The sequence below is a fragment of the Fukomys damarensis genome, unplaced genomic scaffold, assembly GCF_012274545.1.
Source record: "Fukomys damarensis isolate Sample0158 unplaced genomic scaffold, DMR_v1.0_HiC HiC_scaffold_28, whole genome shotgun sequence".
NCBI lineage: Eukaryota > Metazoa > Chordata > Mammalia > Rodentia > Bathyergidae > Fukomys > Fukomys damarensis.
In genome coordinates this window covers 25,516,074-25,538,092 of record NW_022900940.1, presented here as the reverse complement: position 1 = coordinate 25,538,092, position 22,019 = coordinate 25,516,074, and the positions used below count along the sequence as shown (strand labels likewise).

At 31.5% G+C, this 22,019-nt stretch overlaps 1 protein-coding gene across 2 annotated transcripts in view; it reads left to right on the top strand.

Moving 5' to 3' along the window:
- The first annotated feature begins 2,488 nt into the window (after positions 1–2,488).
- Rbms3 (RNA binding motif single stranded interacting protein 3) overlaps positions 2,489–22,019 on the top strand; it is a 1,373,556-nt gene continuing 1,354,025 nt past the window's right edge. For both annotated transcript variants that reach the window (XM_010638264.3, XM_019209637.2), the window contains exons 1-2: positions 2,489–2,584; positions 11,259–11,305. In XM_010638264.3, coding sequence (XP_010636566.2) covers positions 2,563–2,584; positions 11,259–11,305 — 69 coding nt within the window. In that variant the 5' untranslated portion in view covers positions 2,489–2,562. The remainder of the gene's footprint in view (positions 2,585–11,258; positions 11,306–22,019) is intronic.

Here is a 22,019-nt window from a genome sequence, read left to right as displayed (position 1 = left end):
TTGTCACAAATATAGCAAAGGGCTATTTCCTTTAATATATCAATATCTTTCATAACCAGTAAGGCGAATATATGTATTAACATAGAACTTGAACAGTCATTCCTTGGAAAAGAAATATGCATAGATTTTGAAAATATGAAAAGTGACCATTATTTTTTATTATAAAGAAATGGTAATAAATAGGAAATATTTTTTTGTCAACAAGAAGATTGACAAAAATCTAAAACCTTGGAGCAGAAGTGTTTGTCATGCATGATGTGGGGAAATTGTAGTTTGTGGCACTGTAAACTATGATCCCACTCAAGTAATTTTACTCAAGTAACATACATTAAATCTGCTAATTCACTGTCTAGGAATTTACTTTTCAGTATACTCTCACGTGGGCAAAATATAATGTGGGTAAAAATTTTTTAATTGCAACGTTGTTTCAAATTTTATGATGTTATAGAAAACTTAAATGTTCATTACTAGGGCATGTTGCAAATAAGTAGTGATAGTGGTACATAGCATTTCTTGCATATGAGTATGCATACCGTATTTTCCCCCAGGTAAGATCAGGTCTTATATTCATTTTGGCTTCAAAAGACACAATAGGGCTTTTCAGGGGATGTTTTATTTTTTTCATGTACAACAATCACATTTGTGTACAACAGTCTACATTTATTTACTTATTCATGTACATTGCACATTTGAACATAATTCTAGAATTCAGAATTCTTTGAGTTACTTAAAAGTGTTAATTTGTACTACCAGTAGGTGGCATATCCCTACCAAGAAGTTCCTAAAGGCTCTCAAGTTTTAAACAGCTTTTCATTTCCCTTTTATTTTGACTCTAGCACATTGGCTTTTCTCAATAGGTACATATTCTTAACTAGTTCTTTAATTCTATTCCTAGATGAAATATTGCAGACACTGTTTTGTGCTATATAAGTTTTTAGGTGTTTTTTCATTATAATTTCGTATTTAACTTCTGGATAACATTACAGTGGCAAAAATTTCTTAAATCTACAAAAGCTAGCTTAGATATTCTTAGAATACTTCAAAATTTCCAATGTTAATAATTTCATTTATTTTTATCTTTTTCCTTAAAAAATGAATATTTATGAATTCTGTATAACAAAATATATGTTTGTTTGATTATATTGTTTCACTGCATATATAACAAATTAATCAGTGCCCAGAACCAAAGTTAACAATCATTTTCTTTTGTTGTTTTTTTTTTTTTTTTGGTACCGGGGATTGAACTCAGGTCCTTGCGCTTGCGAGGCAGGCCACCAAACCGCTGAGCGAAATCCCCGGCCCAACAATCACTTTCTTAATGCTTATGTAATACACAATGAAATAGTAGGCAAATGAGTAGCGTGGAAGACACAAAGACAAAATATTATTTAGTACCTCTGTCTTCCCGGACTTTTTATTTTATGCATTGAGAGTCATAAGCACAAATAACTACAATATAAGCCAGAGTGTAATAAATCATTAAATGAAAGTACTAAGTGTAGTGGAAGCAGAGAGCTGATATTAATTTTAGGACTCCAAATTATTTTGGCATTTGAGAAGGGCTTTACATATATAGTTTAGTTTTCTGAAATAATTTAGTGTAGGTATCATATAAATTTATTGTGTAAAGTGTGAATTATACATGTGAGATACAGGTATGATATTTATACACAGATGGTAAGTATGGATTAATAGACTGAATATCCACATTCTTTCTATGATAAATTCTCAAAAGACAATAGGGGCAGACATTCTATAAATTATAATATTTAAAAACATATAAACCTTGGCAAATGAAGGATAATTTTATAGTCATTTTAATCTAAAGATTCTTTGATTCTGTATTTTTAAAAAATGAAATGAACATTTATACAATATGCGGTATCTGGGAAGATTAACTCTGGATTTTTATTCCAAAAAAGTGTTACCTGTTTTCATTTAACACTCATGAAACTTTATGATATTATATTTATTGTTATATTCACAATTACCAGATAAACTAGGACACAGAAAGTTTAAAAAATGTGTATGAATATGCCAATATCTGCCATTAAAAAACCAATGCAAATAGAATTAATTTTCTTATAACCTTGTTTTTTTCATTTTCTACTGTTCAGCACTATTGCTATGTCACTTAACAGAAAGTCAGTATTATTCTAATAAAATGTGCAAAAAATTGACTAATTTGTCATATTTAGAGTTTTAACATTCTGCAACTTCCTAAGTAAAAGATAAATCATATTATAATTTTACCTTAATTAAAGAAGCCTCTGACTCTTTTAGCTATTAAGTTCACAAATTCCCACAATTTTGCTAAATTCTGAAATGATAAAACAAATATTAAAGTCTAAGTAATACACAGTGGTCCAGTAAGATCTAGTTCCAGTTTAATAAAGTTAAATCAAGTGTAGATTTTTAAACAAAATTATATTTGTTAAAATTTATCTTATTGTTTTTCTGCGTATATAGGCGGGAAAATGTACAAATAATAAGAAATGGTATAAAAGCGCCCTACAAGAAGCCTGTTTACTCTATGGATATTCTCATGAAAAAAGACTGGAAATGTGCTACCTATCAAAACAGGGTATGTTTTTATTTTTTACTACCCCAAATAAAGATTTATTCAGATATATGTATTCTAAAATATATTTGTGAATGAAAAAAAAAATCCCTCTCTCTTCATAGAGAAATTCTGTATCTGTGTCCATTGAAAACCATTTTTGCATAAATTAATGGAACAATTTTGTTCTTTGAAGTGAAATGATATTTAATGGCTAAATATACTCTCTGTTTAAATATAGGGATTATAATTAATGCTTCTTATCTTTACTCATAGACTAAATAGGTCCTCTTGATCTCTACAGCTTTAAATTACATTCCAGATGATAATTTCACATGAATATGGTGTATTTTTCAGAGCACAGTATTTTCAAAATATTTTGTTTTAAAATAAATTCAAGGCATGGATAAAAGATAAGCTTAAACTTTTAAAATTAAATAAAATTTTGATAACATTTTGGGTTATTTTCAAATAAAGTTCTCTTGCATCAAGTATTTTGATTTATAAATAGCTTCTTAATTCATCTGATTATAGTAGGTATAATACCTTTTTAACTCTTAAAAGATTATGATTTCACATAATGATAATTTTCAATAAACAAATATTTTTTATTTTTTCTAATTATTGAATCTAATGCATTTGATCTTAGCCAAAAGGCCAAAAAGTAATTGATTAGTGAACCTAATTAGTGAATCTTACAAGGCCCTTTCTTATTACTATAAGTTCTTAAACAGTGCTCTCTGGAATGACCTGCCTTTGCTGAGGATTGAATTTTAAAGTAACATTGGTATTTTCTTCTTTCTAAAGATTTAAGGTATATTTTGCAGTATATATGCAATATATATGCAAAAACATCACACTTGAGAAAAAGTTCAAATGTTACACCAGCCACCTAAGTTTGGGTTTTAAAGCAAGTAACCACTTCTTAAGAGGAAAAAGAGTGACAAGCACGCCACTTTGGTTTACTCTGAGACCAGGAGAAGAGACATTTATTACCACAAATGTGATTTTATTCCTTGTGCTGAAAATATAATGTCTCTGTCTTATTAGCAATAAAGGTTGAACTCACTCTCGTGTCACAAATACAATTTTATGCCTTGCACAGACTATATAGAAGTTCCTTGTTTAAACATAACACTTTGAAACATTTCAGTTTTGAAGTATTAATACCTTTGCATAATACAGTCATTTAGTTTACATTTGCTTCCCTCTAGAAGTAGACTTACTCTCTCCATCAGTATGGAATCACATCTTGTCCATAGTGCCAGGCTAGTGTGTCTCGTTTCTTGTGGCATTCTTCCCTATCCAGAGACCCTTTGGAGGGCTTGTCTTCTGATTAGCTTTACAGTAATAGCTCATTTTCTTTGTCTGGTGATTTTTTTACATCATATAATTCAGGCTGATTCTTGAGAGCCATAAGCTTAAATACTTTCATTTTGTCCCTAAGTAGCCAAAGCGGAAAGACAACCGATTTCTCAGAGTTCAAACTTTGCCCTACTGAGTGCATAGAATTCATAGTTTCTATTCACTGTCTCTAAATCAGTCTGCTTTGCCACACTGTGGATTCTGGTACAGTATTCAGCTTCTTATTATATTCAAAAGTAGTTTTGAAGTCTGGCATATTGGCACACATATGCAATCCCAGATACTCTGGAGGCTGAGGCAGGAGAATTATAAGTGAGACCAGTCTGAGAAACGTAGGAAGGCCTTGTGTCTAAGTAAGTAAAAGAAGGCTGGGGGTGTAGCTCGATGCTTTTCCAGGGTTCAATTCCTGTTACTGGGAAAAGGAGGAAGTAGTTTTGAAAAATGATTAGCCACTATTCAGACAATTCATAAAGGTGATAGCTTAGGGGTAACATTTCTTTCATCCCATCAACTTTGAGGATTTCTTCAACTAACAATTTCTTACTACAAGTTGGAAATAATTTTTACTAATATGTAGCCCATATTCTTTCTACCCTGTGAAACTGAAATGCCATTATATTTAATTTAGCCCTTTCATTGTTGAAATATACAGGATCATTAAATGATATGTAAATAAAAATATGACTATAACAAATTTCAAAGCTCTCTATTTTGTTGTTTTAACTATTCAACTTATTAATTCACTTAAAAGCTTTTTATTATGTAGGAACATCAAAAACTAAAAATGTGTTTTTGTAAATATGGGGTAGTATCCCTGTAATTTATAATGTACTTTCACAGTTTTGTTATTCATATTTGTCTACAATTTATCTTTTTTCATTGTTTTAATTCACAATCCCCTAATTTTATGTGATACATAATATCCTTTCATATGCTTTATTTCTCCCTTGTTATTTTTTTTCCTGGTGAAATGTCATTTCATGTCTTTTGCCCATTTTTTAATTATGTTTTTTATTTTCTTATTATAGAGTTTTAGAGTTCTTTGCATGTTTTGGATATGAGCCCTTTATCAAATGTTTGTTTTGCAAATATTTTTCACAGTCTGTGCTGTGTCTTTTTATTCTCTTGATAGCACTTTTTCAGAAGAGATATGTTTGAGTTTAATGAAGTTCAGTTTATCATCCTTTCATGGAGCAACAATTTGGTGTTGTATTTAAAATGTCACTGCCATGCCCTTGGTCATCTACACTTTCTCTATGTTATTGTAGCAGTCAGCTTACCGTCACTATAACAAAATGCCTAAGGTAATTAACATAAATAGAAGATTTATTAGTTTTAGAATTTCTAGTCCATGGCTTTTAAGCCTGTGATGGGATGCTGGATGGTAATGACAGAATATGTGATAGAGCAAACTACTCACCTCATGGCCAAGAGCCAAAGAAAGAGGAAAAGAAAAGAGCTAGGGCCCTCAATCCACTTTGAAGGCATGTCCCCAATTCTCTGAAGACCTTCCACAAGGCCCTGCTTCCTAATTGATCTACAGTCTCCCAAAAGCACCACACTGAGGATAAATTCTCTAACACAGGAACAACAAAGATCCAAACTGTAGCATCTATCGCCTACAAGTTTTATAGTTTTGCATTCTATGTTTGAGCATATGTTGTATTGTGAGTTTGTTTTCATAAAGGCCATAAATTTCTTGTGTGTTTTTTTTTCTCTGTGTGTGTATGTGTGTGTATGAATGTCTAATTGTCCCAGCATCATTTCTTGAAAAGATAGTATTTTTGCTACATTGTTTCTTGCTCAAAAATCTGTTGGCTATATTTATATGGCTCTATTTCTGGACTTTCTGTTCTGTCTCACTGATCCATTTGTTTGTTTCCAGGTATCACACTGTTTTGATTAGTTTTATAGTAAGTATTAATGTTGGTTAAGGTCAATCCTCCAACTTTATTATTCTTCAAAGTTGAGTTGGTCCTTCTGGGTGTTTTTTCCTTTCCATATAAACCTTAGGAAAAAAATAAAATAAAATAAAGAGCTTTAAAATCAACTTGCTTTTACCTACAGAATGCTGAAATTTTGGTTAGAATTTCATCAAATCTATAGATTCAGTTGGAAAGAACTAGCATCACAATAAGGAGACTTATTCATTAACATAAATGTCTCCATATTTATTAACTTTATAATTTATTTCATCTTAATTTTACATTTGTATTTAGATCATTTTTAGACCATAAACTCTGCTCATCCCTAAGGATTTTATTCATCCCTAAGTGTTCATCCCTAAGAATTTTATTTTGGGAGTGCTAATGTAAATGTGTTTTCAAATCCCTGTTGTTCATTGTTGATGTTTAGGAAAGCTATTGACTTTTTCATATTAACTGTACTTGACAACCTGTGATAATCACTTATTAATTGCAGGATTTTTTTTTTGTTTTTTTTCTTTTTGTGTCTTCTTTTGGTTTTTCTATATAGATATTTATATCATCTGTGAACAAACACAATATTAGTTCTTCCTTCTAAAATTTTATACCTTTTATCTTTTTTCTTGACTTACTGCATTAGGTAGGAATTCTAGCACAATGTTGAAATGAATGATAGAAGAAATGTCTTTCATCAGTTTTGGATTTTAGCAAGAAAATGTCTAGTTTATCACCATTAAATACAATACTACCTTTAGTCTATTTTTAGATGTTCTTCATAAAGTTGAGTAAGTTGTGGATTTTTCCTAGTTTGCTGAGAGTTTTTATTATGAGTAGAGGTTGCATTTTTGTCAGTGCTTTTTCTATTGATATGATAATGTGATGTTTTTTCTCCTTTGGCCATTATTTGATATTATGGAGGTTTTAGCCTCATTAACTGGTTAAAGAAATATTTCCGTTTCTATCTTCTGGTAGAGTTTCTATCAAATTTTTATGTTTTTTTCTAAAGTGATGGATATACTTCAATAATAAACTCATCTGAATATAGTGCTTTTTGTTTTGGTAGATTACTGTATTGATTTAATTTCTTTAACAGACATAAGTCCATTCAGACATTTGTTTCTTCTTGTGAGAGTTTGGACAAAGATATATTTCATAAAATTGGTCCATTTCATCTATGTTATCAAATTTATCAGCATAGTTATTCACAATACTACTCTAATATCTTGCATCTTTTAATAACCAAGAGATCTCTAATGGTTTCCTTCTCTTTTATTTCAGATATGAGTAATTTATTTCCCTTTTTCTTTTTCTTTCTTTACTTGTTTTTCCCTGCTTACTTGCTTGCTTCTCCTCCCTTTTTCTTTTCTTTCTTTCTCTTCCTTCCTTCTTTCTTTCCTTTCTTTCTTTCTCTGCCCATTTTTCCTCCTTTTTCTTTTCTTCTCCTTTCTCTCCTTCTCTTTTGTGTTTTGTAACTACAAAACTAGCCTCCCTAGAGTCTTGTTAGTTATAATGATCCTTTCTTAAAATTAATTTTATTGGTACATTTAATGTATACAATAAAATGATCTTCATTGTTGAAAATGTGTACCTTTACATAATCTATTCCAATTTTCTACAGGGCTATTTTATTTCTCTTAGGTCAGTTAGACTCTGAAAAATACCTTAATACATTATACTATGGTAAGATAGTTTAATCTGAGATCAGACCTTGTCAGGGATGCTGCTATGGCACATTTCACCTTATCCTGAACAAAGAATGATACAGTGTTCTCCAGTCTTCACTGGTAGAAATCCTGAAGACAAAACTCACAAAAGTATTTGACAGTCCTCGAACCCACCCATGAATTGGTCTCCCTGGAGTTCTCTGAGGCTTGTCTACACCGTGCCTTTTGCAAACTGTCAGTTAATATTAAGGTTTTTCTACTCCTTTACTGATTTCTAAGAAGGTTTCTCTATTTTTTTCTGTCACTCCAAATTTGGGGACAAAAAAATGTAGCCATAGCCTCACTTCTCTGAGGGATTTAAAAAATACTTTGTTTAGTTTTCAATTTGTTCAGCTTTTAATATGTTGGGATCCAATGGCAAATTCTAATCTCCTTTCACTCCATACTAAAAATTGGACTGCTTTCTACCTTTTTAAGGAAGTGTTTTCAGTTGTCACATTCAAACTAGCACAATCTAATGAAGTTTTTCAAAGACAATGAGTGGACGAGTTTAAAAATCTTATTAAAGGAAAGAAGGCATTGAATTATGTTAATATTTGTATTTTTCTTTCATAGGACTATAAATAAAAAAATATCATATTATTCTGGGCCATGAGGCATAACTACCTCTACTCATTTAAAACATTTCATTTACTACCTCCTGCTCTTCTTTTTGTACTTTAAAAGGAGAAGTAAGGGCTCTTTTATTATCAAAATCTGCATTTTCTGTTAACTGTTTTTCACTTGTAATGGGGAGAGCAGCAACATGCAGAGATTTTTGAAGTTAGGAAATTAAACCTTTCTCAATAAGGAAAATTCAGCTCTTAGATATTTAGTGGTTGGTATTGCTGAAGGTGAGCATTACTGTTATTAATAGGAAAAAACCCTAGTGATCATAATATTTTAAGTATTATATCAGAATATTCCTTTGATGTTTGAAAACCTTTGTGGTTGATACTCCCTGAGATACTCTCCTGTTATTGGGAAACAACTCCATAACTTTTGAACATAAAATGTTTCTTCAACAACAAAGTGTGGATATTTTTGTTTTCAATTCATCGCCATATTGCAAATTTTGCATAAAAATAAACATACTTTCAGCTGAAATGTAACAAATATCCATTTTGTTTCCATTAACTTTTTGAGGCTTTTTAAACTTCAATTTTAATTATTTATAAGGACCAATATTTCATCATTATTCTTCCTAGAGGCCTTGAAAAGAAAAAAATACCTTTTTTTAGATACAACACAATTTATTCTATCTTCTAGTTAAAATAAGATTTCATTGATCCCATTATAATCAAGCATACATTGTAGAATTTCAGTAGTCTTATTTTTTCATATATCTTGAAACATTTACTATTTTATTATTACTCATCAATTATTTACAGCTGTACTGAAAAGACTAAAATAATTACATTAAATAATAATATAATAACCTTTATAAGATGACATAAGAGTGAAATGTATCATCACTGTTATGATTTAAATCCAAAATGTCCTTCACAAGACCCATATGCTCAGAACTGGGGCTTTTCTAAGGTAATTGGATCTTGGGGGCATTGTGTTCATCAGGGGATAGATTCATTGATGAGTCAGTGGTCACAAGTGCTGTAAGAAGGTAGTCAGTCCCTGGTCTGAAAAGGCAGGTTATTCAGGGTATACCTTTGTTGTGCCCTTGTGCCTATCTCCTCCTCCACTTCTCCCTTCTTTCTCTGCATCCTGGCTACCATGAGTTAGCAGCTATCCATCATACCCTTCCACCGTGCTGCTTCTGCCTCTGGCCAGCCAACCGTGGACTAAACCCACTGAAAATTGTGAGACCTGTAAACCTGTCCCTTAAGTTGTGGATATTGGGTATTTTGTAATAGAGACAGGGAAGTGACTAATAGAAACACTATTTTTACCTAGTGTTCCAAAGGTTCGCACTCCCCTCACATCCATATGCCTCATAATGTCTTTAATAGCTAAAATGGGAGTAAATACTTGTCTATTATTTGCCAGATATTATTTTAAGAACTTTATTTACATGAGTTGTATTATTTAAATCTCCCAATGAATAAGTAAGGTAATAATTATTAATCCTTGTTGATAAATAAAGAAAATGAGGATCTGAGAACATAGACCTTGTCTTTTATATCTTATATTGTCTAGTAAAATAGCTTATAATAATGCTTGATATATTTTAACAGATTATTACATTAATTTGGTCAGATAGAATGCATATTTTGGATTCATATAAGAGTTTAGATAAAGTCAGTGTGCATTTATTAGAAATTATAAATGATAATGAACACCTACTGAATATAAAATTTTATCCTGCCATTGAGGACTATTCTAGTCTTATTTTATGGGAATACTTTCACTTAGACATTTCCAAATATCCACAATATGAGGAGGAAATTTCTGTGGCCTAATGTAATTACAAATTAGCAAAAGGAACTGGGGATTTCTTTTAGTTGAAGGCACCATTTGTAATGGTGGATGGTCTTCTTCTTTGATTAAAGAGGAGAAAAGGTCTTCTAAGCAGAAGGATCATCTTTAGCCCGCAGGTGGGTATGGGGCAAAGATTGTTTGTAAGTATGTATAGGATAACCACCTCTTCTGGGTTTTATGTTTTATGCCAGTAATTTTACCAAAATCTATATTGTATATACCAAAACAATAACCCAGCATTATTTTCCATAAACCATCATTTACTAACTACCTTTTTAGTTGAAGGAGTGTCAGTAGTATGAGACAGGTACTGATAGTCTTTGGTATTGTTAAGTCTTATCTGAGGCACTGTTGATGTCTTAGTTGTTCCACATAGTTGCAGCAAACATCCTGCAAGGATTAGAAGTTTGTAATCAGATGTGACTGATGTGGCTACATGACTTCAGGCAGGCTATTTTATCTTACCTCAATTTCTTCAGCTGTTAAAATGAACTGCATACCTTGTAGAGTTATCATGTGGATTCAATAAGATATAGCTTATATGAAGTTCTTATTTCATGTCCAGCAAGTAGTGAATATGTAAGTAGAGGTAGGTGGGATTTAGGTCTAGATCCTATATAATACAGAGCCCACAAGTTAATCATAACTTAGAAGTCAGATGTACAGGATGCTATCTGAGAAGATCCATCTAATCAATAAATTTAAGGAAAGAGATTTATCAAATAAGTAATGTGTGTGAATTACTGATATTATTACTCTTGGGTTACTTAGCTCTACTCAACTTTGGAAAGCTGAAATTTTTTTTTCAGCTTTAATTGAGTTTATTGGTACATTTTAGGGATACAGTACAGTTACATTCATTGTTGGGATCTTGTACCTCTACATGACAAGTATTGGTTCTCATTTTTTCCCCTTGTCCCTGCCCTCCCTTCACCCCCTCCTCCCCTCTCCATCTACAAACACTTTATTTCCATCTTTTCATTATCTCACATTTTTTCTTTCCCTTATTACCCTTCCCCTACCCATCCCACCTTCCCTACACCTTTAGCTCCTTTCTTCCCATTTCTAAATATCAGTAATCTTATTAGGATCGTCTGTATTATTGCAGATTATGGAAAGCTGAATTTATTGACCTTTTAATGAAAGGAACCAAAACAAAGTAGCGTTAATCTACTATGAGAAAGTAGAAAATTATAATTGTGTTATTGTTTTCATTTGAAAAGGGGCATAGGTACTTTTATGAATTAGCCATATTTTATTTTCTTACAGATAAATCCAAAACAGATACCATAGTTGCTGTGGTGGCCAAGAAAAGGGTAAGGTTATGTTTTATTATTACAAAATAAATAAATTTTTAATTCTATCTGAGTAACCCTAGGTTAAAAAGAAAATAAATTATTTAAAAATAAAGCAATATATAATCTATTTTTCTTCTAAATGTTGAGTATATCTTTGCATTTTAAGCTGATACCACAAAATTAATTTATGATTAGTGTTACAGAATTAGATAGTAGAGCAATATAAATTTATAATTGAAAAATTTTAAATAGCTTTTATTAAATTTAATATAATATATATACTCTCATGTATAAAATACTTTTCTTGTATACCATAGCACTGCAGTGTGTACAATGTCATAGAAAACCTATATTTTATAGCTTAATATGAACTTGACTTTAAACTTAGGTAGAGAACAGTATCAGACATTTAAACAAATTTCTGGATATAGAATTTTTCAATTAAAGCTTATAAAGTCAATAGTATTTCTTCAGAATTTCTAAAATTTTATCTTACTCTTAATACTCCATGTGGAGAAATATTTAAATCTACTTAATGTTAGTAAACCAGACACAGAAGGTTAATTAATACATGGTTTCTCTAGTTTAAGAAATTGAAAATATAAATAATTTAAACAGCAAAATAAAAGAAAGATGCAAAGAAGCAGGGAGGTAGACTATATGGAAGTGGACAGGGGATGGGGGAGAGAGATGAATGGGGTGAAGGGGGGATATATTGTTTAACTTTTTTTTTTGTACCGGGGATCAAACTCGGGTCCTTGAGCTTGCAAGGCAGCCAGCAGAACCACTGAGCTAAATCCCCAGCCCTTATATATCAGTATTCTAAGATGAATCTAATTATATGTCACATACTAGTAAGAAAGAATCCTTGGTCAAAAAATACAATTAGGATAGAATGAACCTTGACATTCTCAAATGGCGATGTTCATATAGGACACCATTGAAAAAGAAAAGCTTCTGTTGTTTAACATAAACTCTGGATATATAATATATGAGTGTCACAAGAGAACAAATTGTGCTACCACGGAAATCCTGTGTTGGGATTTCCTGTGTGGAATGGTGGGGCTGGGGAAGCACATGACTCAGGGATGCTTTGTTGCAATCTGGAGGAATCAAAAAGGTTTCCGGACGTGAATCTCGACAGGATCAGGCAATAGGCTGAGGATCATTTTTGTATTCTGATATAAAATCAGATTTTGTTTCATATGTAATCCAGTGCAGCTTTGTGACTGGAAATTTAGAGATGTAAAGGATATGTAGAGAAATTTAGAATTGGAATATTTAGAATTTTAAAAATACTTTGGAATACAAATTGTATACGTACTTAAAATTAAAAAATTATAAAGATAGCAATAACTAACATTACTATATAATACTTGAGTTTTACCAGTTGTTATCCACAAGACCAGTACAGTTCCTAGAAAGGTGCGAAAGTGTGAAATGTGGTCTGTGGACCAGATCTTATCTCTGAACTATTTTTTCTTGGACTTCAATGACATAAGAACTGAAAGTGATAGTAATCATTTAGAGACTTTTATGTTAACTGGACAAATTAATTTCACCTATTGAGGCTAATAACAAAATAGACATTTCAGTTTATATGTCTTTTTTTATTTCTCGCCCCCCCCAAAACTCTCCTTTATTTTATAAATCATTTCAAATACAGAAGGGGGAAAATTGGTTCTTTATCACAGGTAGTTTGAAAGGTACTCCCCTGTGAAACATTTTAGGAATTTGTGGAAATACTTTGGGTAATGGTAATTTGGAGGAATACAAATAATTTAGTTGAGCAAGGGCTAGGGACAGTAGATATATTGAGTATATGGTATAGAACTGTCTAATAACTGTCCAACATTTGGAATGACTTTTGAAAGCTCTGCTGGGTTCAACAAACTATAAAAAGCAGTTGTATGGTAACTGATTTAATGTAAAGCAATACTGAAATATAGTATGTTAGGACAAATTACAGACATGCACCACCACGCCCAGCAAGTACCAGGCATCAAACTTGGGACCTTGGTCTTGGAAGGCAGGCAGTGGCACCACTGAGCTAAATCCCTGGTCCCATAAGGTGTTTTTTTGTTTTGTTTTTTTGAAACAGGGTCTCACTATGTAGTTGAGACTAACCTGGAACTCAGCCTAGGCTGGTCTCAAATTCACAGCGATCCTCCTGCCTCAGCCTCCCGAGAGCTGGGATTACAGGCGTGCTCAATCATGCCCAGCCCATAAAGTGTTTTTTAATAGTCAGAAAACCAGATATTACTAAATTGACAGATATAAATGAACTTCACTGATCTTGGATTTGAAAAAATAAATGTTTGAAAATATTTCAAAACATTATAAGGCTTTATATTTGTGATTTTTCTAAATATTTTAGCATAATGATAAAACTATGCTATAAAAATTACATGCCAATATAATTTTGGGATAGCTTATTGTTTTTCAGACTTACTCTGGTATTGTTCCCAAAGGCTTACATTAATATTCTTTATTACATGTTTCATTCAATTTTATCATCACAATATTATTCCTTAACTATTTAAAGTCATGGGCAAGATCTTTTCAAGTGCCAAAGGTAATAATGTCATGCATGATACCTTGTAGGATTCAAGAAAGAAGGTGTATTTTCTGTGGTATTTTGTTATTAGGTCATCCTATGCCATAGCATAGGAAATTATTTTCCCCATAGAGTATTAGATCACCCAGTTCATTTGAGAAAATATAATTGTTCAATCTATAATTTATTTTGGAATACTATCTCTAATAATATTATCTCATGATAAGGATGACTATCATTTGTCTTTTAGTTTATGTCTTTGAATGTAGCTATTCCAAAGCCCATATAGAGAAATATATTTTATTATTATTGTATTTTCTTTTTTTTACATTACAGCTTTATTTTTATATTTATTCATTTAGTTGGATGTGTCAATAAGAGTACAGCCCATAATACTATAATAAAGAGACTCCAAATTACATCGACTCACACAAAATACAAGTTTATCTCTTCATCATATATCTGACTGAAGATTGAATATTGGTCCAGTTAGGAGACCTTGACCTACAAAATCATCGAGACTTGCAAATTCCTTCTTCGGTTATATTAACCTCTGCGGTGTGTGGTCAAAGATTGATTATACTATCACATTCATATTCTTGACAGTGGAGAATTTTACAGTAGAAAAGGAATGCAAACAATTAGCTAAGGGAGAAAACATGAGCTTCAAACTGCACATATCACTTTCCTTACTTTCCACTGGCCAATATTTAGTAATATATGGTACACGCAGTGGCAAGAGGAAAATGGGGAGTGCAGCTTTTAGCTGGAGTAGAGCAAGGGGCCTTTTACTTCTTGAAAGAAGGAGGAGAGCCTAAATGATTGGTTCATTTAGGCTTGTTCCAAACTTGTTTAAACTTGTTCTACAAGTTTCATTTCAAGATAGGGACTGTTAAAAGGGTTGGAAAACACAAAAGTGCTAGCCATCCTTAGCCTTCAAGCTAATGGTGGGAAATAGGTATTATCATAATTGTTCTTACAAAGAAACTGCCACATGTTATTTTTCTTTTTCTTTTTCACAATGTTATTTTTAAATGGCTGACAGAGAAGTGTCAGAACCAGAAGAGGAATTTATTCTGTTTCAATAAAACAGCTTCCTTTAACTGTCCTTTAGTTTTCTAAATCACTGTGCTCAATTGAAGCTTAAATGACTTTGAACTTCATGCTTATAAGTACTCAGTTTGAAAAATTTATCTGTATAATACTTGTAGATTATGAAGCATTCCACAAACACTGTCTTTCACTTCAGACTCTTGGGAAGAAGGTGTAGCAGACATTGTTATCTTATAAAGGAAGTCATTCACAGAAGTCGAGGAATTTGTCCATAGCTGCACAGTATTTTTTAGGTGTTTTTATCTATCTTAATTAGTTTTCCTTAATTACAAAGCAACCAGCTGTGCTTAGACGAATAGATATAGTCATGGTTTTAGCCTTCTGTGTACTATACTATTTCAGATTTATTTAATCAGTCCTATATTGATGAACATGTGAATGTCTTCAAATTGCTATTGCAGTTTGGTGCTGCTTTAACAAACACGTTTGTACATGTATTTGTAAATACTGGTGCTATTGTTTCTATAGGATAGATCCTTTAAAAAGGTTACTAGATCAAATCTGATCACTGTGTCATCCTGCCTCCCTTTAATCATGAGAGAACCTCAAGGAAATGTTAACATTACTGTTATGTGTTGGCTGAGCTGAGTAGTAGCAGTTGCTGCCACTTCTTTGAACCCAAGGTATGAGTGTCTCTAGTGCCTACTAGGAATGGTACTCCTAGATCCGGCTATACATTTCTACCTTCCCCTACTGTCCTTTCTTTAGCTCTTCAGACATGTGTGATGACAATTGTAGAGAGGTAAACCTACCTGGCCACTTCTGTCCCAATGCAGCAGTCTGAATGGAAACAAACAAACAAACAAACCAAAACTGAGAGTGACTAATCTTTCTGATTTCCACTTGATAAAAAGAAATGATAGTTTTAGATTTTCTCTAAGAGTCTCGTATCTTTCTGATAGCCCTTAGACTATAAAATACAGCAGCTCATTGAGCCATTTCAGAATATCAAAGGACTGTGAAAACCAGAGTTAATATCTACAATAAATATCTGAATTAATTGGGCCTACAAATAAAGAATAAAGCAGTCATAGTGAGAGGACAGGTGAGGTAGTTAATGGTGCTGTCTGTTAAGAGATTTTGATATGTATACATATGTGTGTGTGCATATAATAACCTTGAATGGCTGTTATAAATGTTAATATGTAAAGAAATTATAATAGCACATATTTACTATTTCACAATAAGTGCTCATTTAATAAAGGCTACTACTTTTCTAATATCTCCTTAGAGTTAGGAAGTAAGCACTTAAGAAAAATGTAAAATTGTCAGACACTTACAATAGTATCATAGTTCTATTAGTTAGCTATGATTTAGTATGTCTTTTTAAAGTCCCTCGTTTTAATCTTGGTATTTGAAAACTAACAAATAACATTATATTTGGAAGATAGAATTTTGCAATCATTAAAGACCCTGTCCTAATTAAACCAAGTTTTATTAGCTGTGAATTTTATAGTCATGTTACATATGTATGTTTATTTTCATAGTTCTAATCACTTATTAAAATTTCATTAATGTTTTCATTTATATATCACAAACCTTCTCCATGTTGTTTTGTGGTTTTTCTTACTTTAAAAGATTTTTTTCCAGTTAGAAAGTAGCTTTGTGAGAAAAGCCAAAACACAAATATAAGTTATATCCAGGCTGCAATTTCAGTTCTAATAGAACCAGTGCTAATACAAACATAAACATACACATGCATGTATAAACATTTGTGTTTTAAATATAGATACTTAAGAATAAACAAAAGATAATGAGTATATAGTAAGCATACCCTCTATACAATAACATTTAGAAGTAATTCATAGATTTTGGAATCTGTGCCACCATTCTGACCAGTGGGAAATTTTCTTCATTTCCCCTAAAACATACATGCATATCCCTTTGTTTAGCATAGCCACACTGTACACACTACCCACTCATTTGCTACTTAGTAGCTAGCTGTCTGGGTTATCACACTCTTGAAGTATCGCAAGGCTCATATTCAAGTATCCCCTATTTTAGTTAATAATGTCCTCAAAGCACAAAAGCAGTGGCAGTTCACATATGCCAAAGATAATCTGTAAAGTGCTTCAATTGAAAAGGTGAAAGTTCTCAAGGTAATAAAGTAAGAAAAATGTTGTCATGCTGGAGTTCTCAGACCTATCATAAGAATGAATCTTCTGTGTAATTATGAAGAAGAGAAAAATTCATAGTAGTCTTGCCCTCACACCTGAGACTATAAAACTTATAAACTTAGTGCATGGTGAATACTCTTAATGTATAAACCACAGGTATCCATGCTGGCTTTAGAGCGTATCTCCCTCAGGTAAGGGTGGATATGGTATATCTTAATATACATACTTTAGTAACATAAGCAAAATAAACTCTGCTTTTTTCACTCAATAATAGACGTATATATCTTTATAATTCAGGGATATACTAGCCCTTAAGTGGCCATATGTCATTTTGATTTATGAAAGTGCTTTAATTTATTGAATAATTTTCTGGAAATTTCCACTGATTCTGAATTTTCAAAATTATGAATAAAAATACAGCAACAATATCATAGCCAAATCTCCTTAAATTCAGTTCAAATATTTCCATTGAAAAATTATTAGAAACAGGGTTGTTAATTCAAAGACGGGGCACATTTTAAATTTTGCCAAATTGCTAAATGGCCTCACCATACAAACAGACAAACAGAAAACATTATTTTACCAATTTCTGTCTTATCATTAGTATGAAGGAATATGTAGACTACCATAGCTTACCAGTTCTAGCTATTAGTAGTCCTTTATATTTATTTTGTTTTTATTATCTGATACATGCCTGCTAGAAAAAATAATTAATACAAAATATGAATGCTAGAAATTTCAATCATTTCTGCTTGCCCCACATCCATCATTTCACTATTTCATCCATATGAATACGTTTTTATACACTTCTGCACAAATTTCAGCAGAGTAATTTTTATAAGAGAAATGATGAGGTAAGTTATTTGATCACATATAAAAATAGAGAAAAATACAAATTAAAGAAAAAAGAATAAGCATAGAAACTAAATATAAGCTGCTAGTGCATATCTGAAGAATATCAATGAAATGCCAGTGAAATTTGAATGAAGTCTTTAATTAATAGAATTATACCATGTTAATTTCTGTTACTAATAATTGTTCTATGATTATACAAGATGTTAACATTAGTGGAATATAAATGAGGGCCAGATAAAAACTCTCTTTTCTATTCATGTAAATTTTCTGTAAATCTAAAATTATTTTAAATGTTAAAACTTTCAATCAAGTACTGCCAAATTGCTCTTCAGACCAGTTGTACCTGATATCCTATCAACAGAAACTTATTTCCCATCCACTTGCCAGTATTAGATATCACCAGTCTTTACAAATTTTCCACTTTTAAAAGACTAAAATATATTATTATTTTAATTTGCTATTGTTTTCTTTTCATTATTAAATGAGTAAAGCATTTTTCGTATATTTATTAGACATTTCTTCTGGAAACTGCCTACTCCCAACCTTACCTATTTTTCCTCATAGTTTATTATTTTTCCTGATTGATTTTTTAGGCATAGGCACTCTGCTTGTGTTAATTGATTGCAAGCATTTGTAAATTTTTCTTTTAATGTTTTTGGTTCTTTAGCTATATTTTATACAATAAAATCCTTTTCCCCAGGCTTTTTGGCTTATTTGGCTTGCCTTAAAAGACTGATCTTTTATTAATACAAAATGCATTTTACATTTTAACCTTTCTACTATTGCTACTGGTAATACTGATGAAAATCTTCATTTGTATAGTTATTCTCCTACCTCATTTTTTGGATTATTTCATTGGGACAATTCCCCATAGGTTTATTGGGAAAGAGATAAGAACATGTTGTCAAGTCCTTATGCACTAGTTGGGTGTCATGGCTCATGCCTGAAATTCCAGCACTCAAATGCTGAGACAGGTGGATCTAGAGTTGAGGCCAGCCTGGGCTTCATAGCAAGTTCAAGGCCAACCTGAACCATGTATCAAGACATGTCTTAAAAAATAAAGTTATTAAAAGTTATTACTCTTTCAGTAACAAATGCTACAATTATCATCAAGAAGTATTATCATAAAGGTGTTATTGCCAGTTTATGTCATACTTTCTTGTTTTTTAAATTTGCATCAATCTAATGTGAGCTAAGTTGTCTTTGACTTCTTAATATTTTCTTACAAATTTATGTGAACTCTTTATATATATGCTGATAATAAGGATGTTGTCAGTTTTTGCTTACGCTTTTCTCAGCATATCATACCAGTAGTACTCCATTTTATAAAATCTTCTTTATCCAGTCACCAGTTTATACGCATTTGGGCTGTTTCCAAGATTTAGCTATTACAAACTGTGCCACTATAAACATGGGGGCACATATATCACTGTGGTATGATGCTTCAGAGGCATTTATAGCAAAATGGGTGCACACTGAGGCCATACTCTTAAGTGAAATAAATAGGACACACAGTGTAAATGCCAAATAGTTTCTCTGGTATGAAAAACTGAAAGTGTAAATGAGGGCCAAAATGTTTAATAAATAACGCCAAATAGGAAGAAAAGGTCCAAAAGGGAAGGGGAACTAGGGAAGGGAGTAGGGGAAAGGGAAGAAGAGAAGGAAAAAAATGGAAATAAGGATTTTGTAATTAAGAAAGGGTGGAGGAGTGGGAGGGGAATGGGGAAAAAAAGAACCCATTTACAATTCATGTGCAGGTACAACTTCCCAATAATGAATGTGATCATAATGTATACCTAAAGTGCACCAATAAACTTGAAAAAGAGAATGACAATAATTAAGATACTTTGTGTACTTATCTAAGTGGTATAGAGTCCAAAAATTTTTGTGCAGTTTTCTAACCAGTTATCTAGTGCTGTTATTACTAATAATTAACCTTACCATTCTTTACTCTAATTTCTTTATAATTTATAACATTTATTCTTTATAACATATGGCATATTTTGTTAGTATCTATTTCTGTATCTATATTATGTGCATTCATTGAACAAGTTTCAAATGGGTTTATTATTAAAGCATGTGTGGATTAGTGGCCCTTCATTACTTCAGTTTTTCAAAAATTATTTTTATAATTTTTTCCTGTTTACTTTTTTCAGATGAACCTTAGAATTACTAAAATCTCAAGAAAATTTATGTTGAGATGTTGATTGGAATATTAGAAAATCTATGTACTAATTTAGGGAGAAAGTCCGTATTAGTAATACTAAATGTGCTCATTTATAATTATAATGTCATTCTATTCATTTTGGTCTATTTCTCAATGAAATATTTTACATATTTCTATTTAACGCTATACCAGATATTATTATTAATTGGAAAATTATATCTTTTCATTTTGTTTTCTTCTTGGGGGTCTTACATATTGAAATTGTGTGTGAATCTTTTTCTTTACACTTAATGCCAAAAATTTAACTTATGCCATTTGAAAGACAAAAAGTAATGATGACTCTCGATTTTTACATCTATGTGTGATGAATTTAGGCTATTAAATATTTTTCTGATGAAAAATATCTTTCCAAAGTTATTGCAAATATTTTTCATAACAAGCAGACAATTTTCATTACCCAGGTTAGCAGGATAAGTTGCTTGCATTTTATGGGTAGATGGCTGGATGTTCCTGTTAATTGCTAAGTTCTTTATTAATATGTAATTCATATACTTCAATTCACTTACTTAGCTTTATATACGATGTCCTGAAAGATAAATATTAAAATTGATCCCTACTACTGACCTTTAGCCCTATGTAGAGAGAAATCTTAGGGAATGTCTTGTGAAGTGTCACACTTAGGTTTCAAAATTCATCATTTCCTTTTGGATTTTGCTTTATAATCATCATTCACTTTACCATGGGCCAGTGTTTCCCACACTTGAATTTTTCAAGTGTTCCATTGCCATTTTGTTATTTTGTATACTGTTAGTTACTATAGTTTTCTGTCAGTTGTCAAGAACAGAATTGGAAAATAGAGTTGGAAGATCTAATTGACTTGTATCAGTGATTCATAGATCAGTTAGTATCCTATCTGGGTATAACAGAATGGTCATACCCGCACCCTGAGCAAGAGCAAAGGGACAACATAGTGCAAAAAACAAACAAACAAACAAACAAAAAAACAGATTGGTTAGCATAGGATTACTTGAGGTTACTTTCTCTGAGAAAAAGAAGGACTTTTTTATCATACTGAACTGTGGCCCTAGTAAATCTTCTGTGTTTTGGAAAACTGGCTTATTCCAAGTTGAATGTGATGACGTAGCACCTAACACAAGTGACTCCATTCTACTTTGGTCTGGCCTGTTGGGGTCTATTGTAGGAGCTCAGGCCATAACAATGGCCTCTCATACATAGATTTGTGCAAAATATTTGATTTACCCTTTTCTGAGGTTAATTTTTTATTGAATTAAAATTTAAACAGTGAAATGCATATTAAATGTACAGTTCATGCATTTCTCTTACATACATATACTCACATAACTACCTATCCTCAAGAAAAATAGAGAATATTTTCTTCACCTCACAAAATTTCTAAATGTACATTTTAAAAATGTATTTTTGATACAAATGTTCATTTTCAAATATATATATAAAACTAATATACATATTAATGTAGAAATTTTTCCATTTGTCACTTTAAATCAGAAGTGGAACACAGCAAAGGAAGTTCTTTTCATTGTCATTACAGTTATCCTATTCTAAAAATCTTCAGAGGCAGAGTTTTAAAAAGCCTGCCAGAGGAATAATCTTTAATAAGATATTCTTTAGTAACTTAACTAAACTTACATGATTACATTGCAACTTTTATCTTTTCTAACTTGAATTATAGACTTTAAAAATTCTATAGAATAACAATCACAAAATATCAAAATTTGGCAGAATAGATTGCTTTCTAATTCCAGAGCTTTCTATATCATTTATGAGGACAAGCAAAACTCTTGTTTTGTAATATCTGTTTTCTAGTGTCAGTAATTGTATTTCACTTTAATTTTTCTAAGTCTTCTTTGGTACTTGCACATTTGCTTAACAATTGTTTTTATT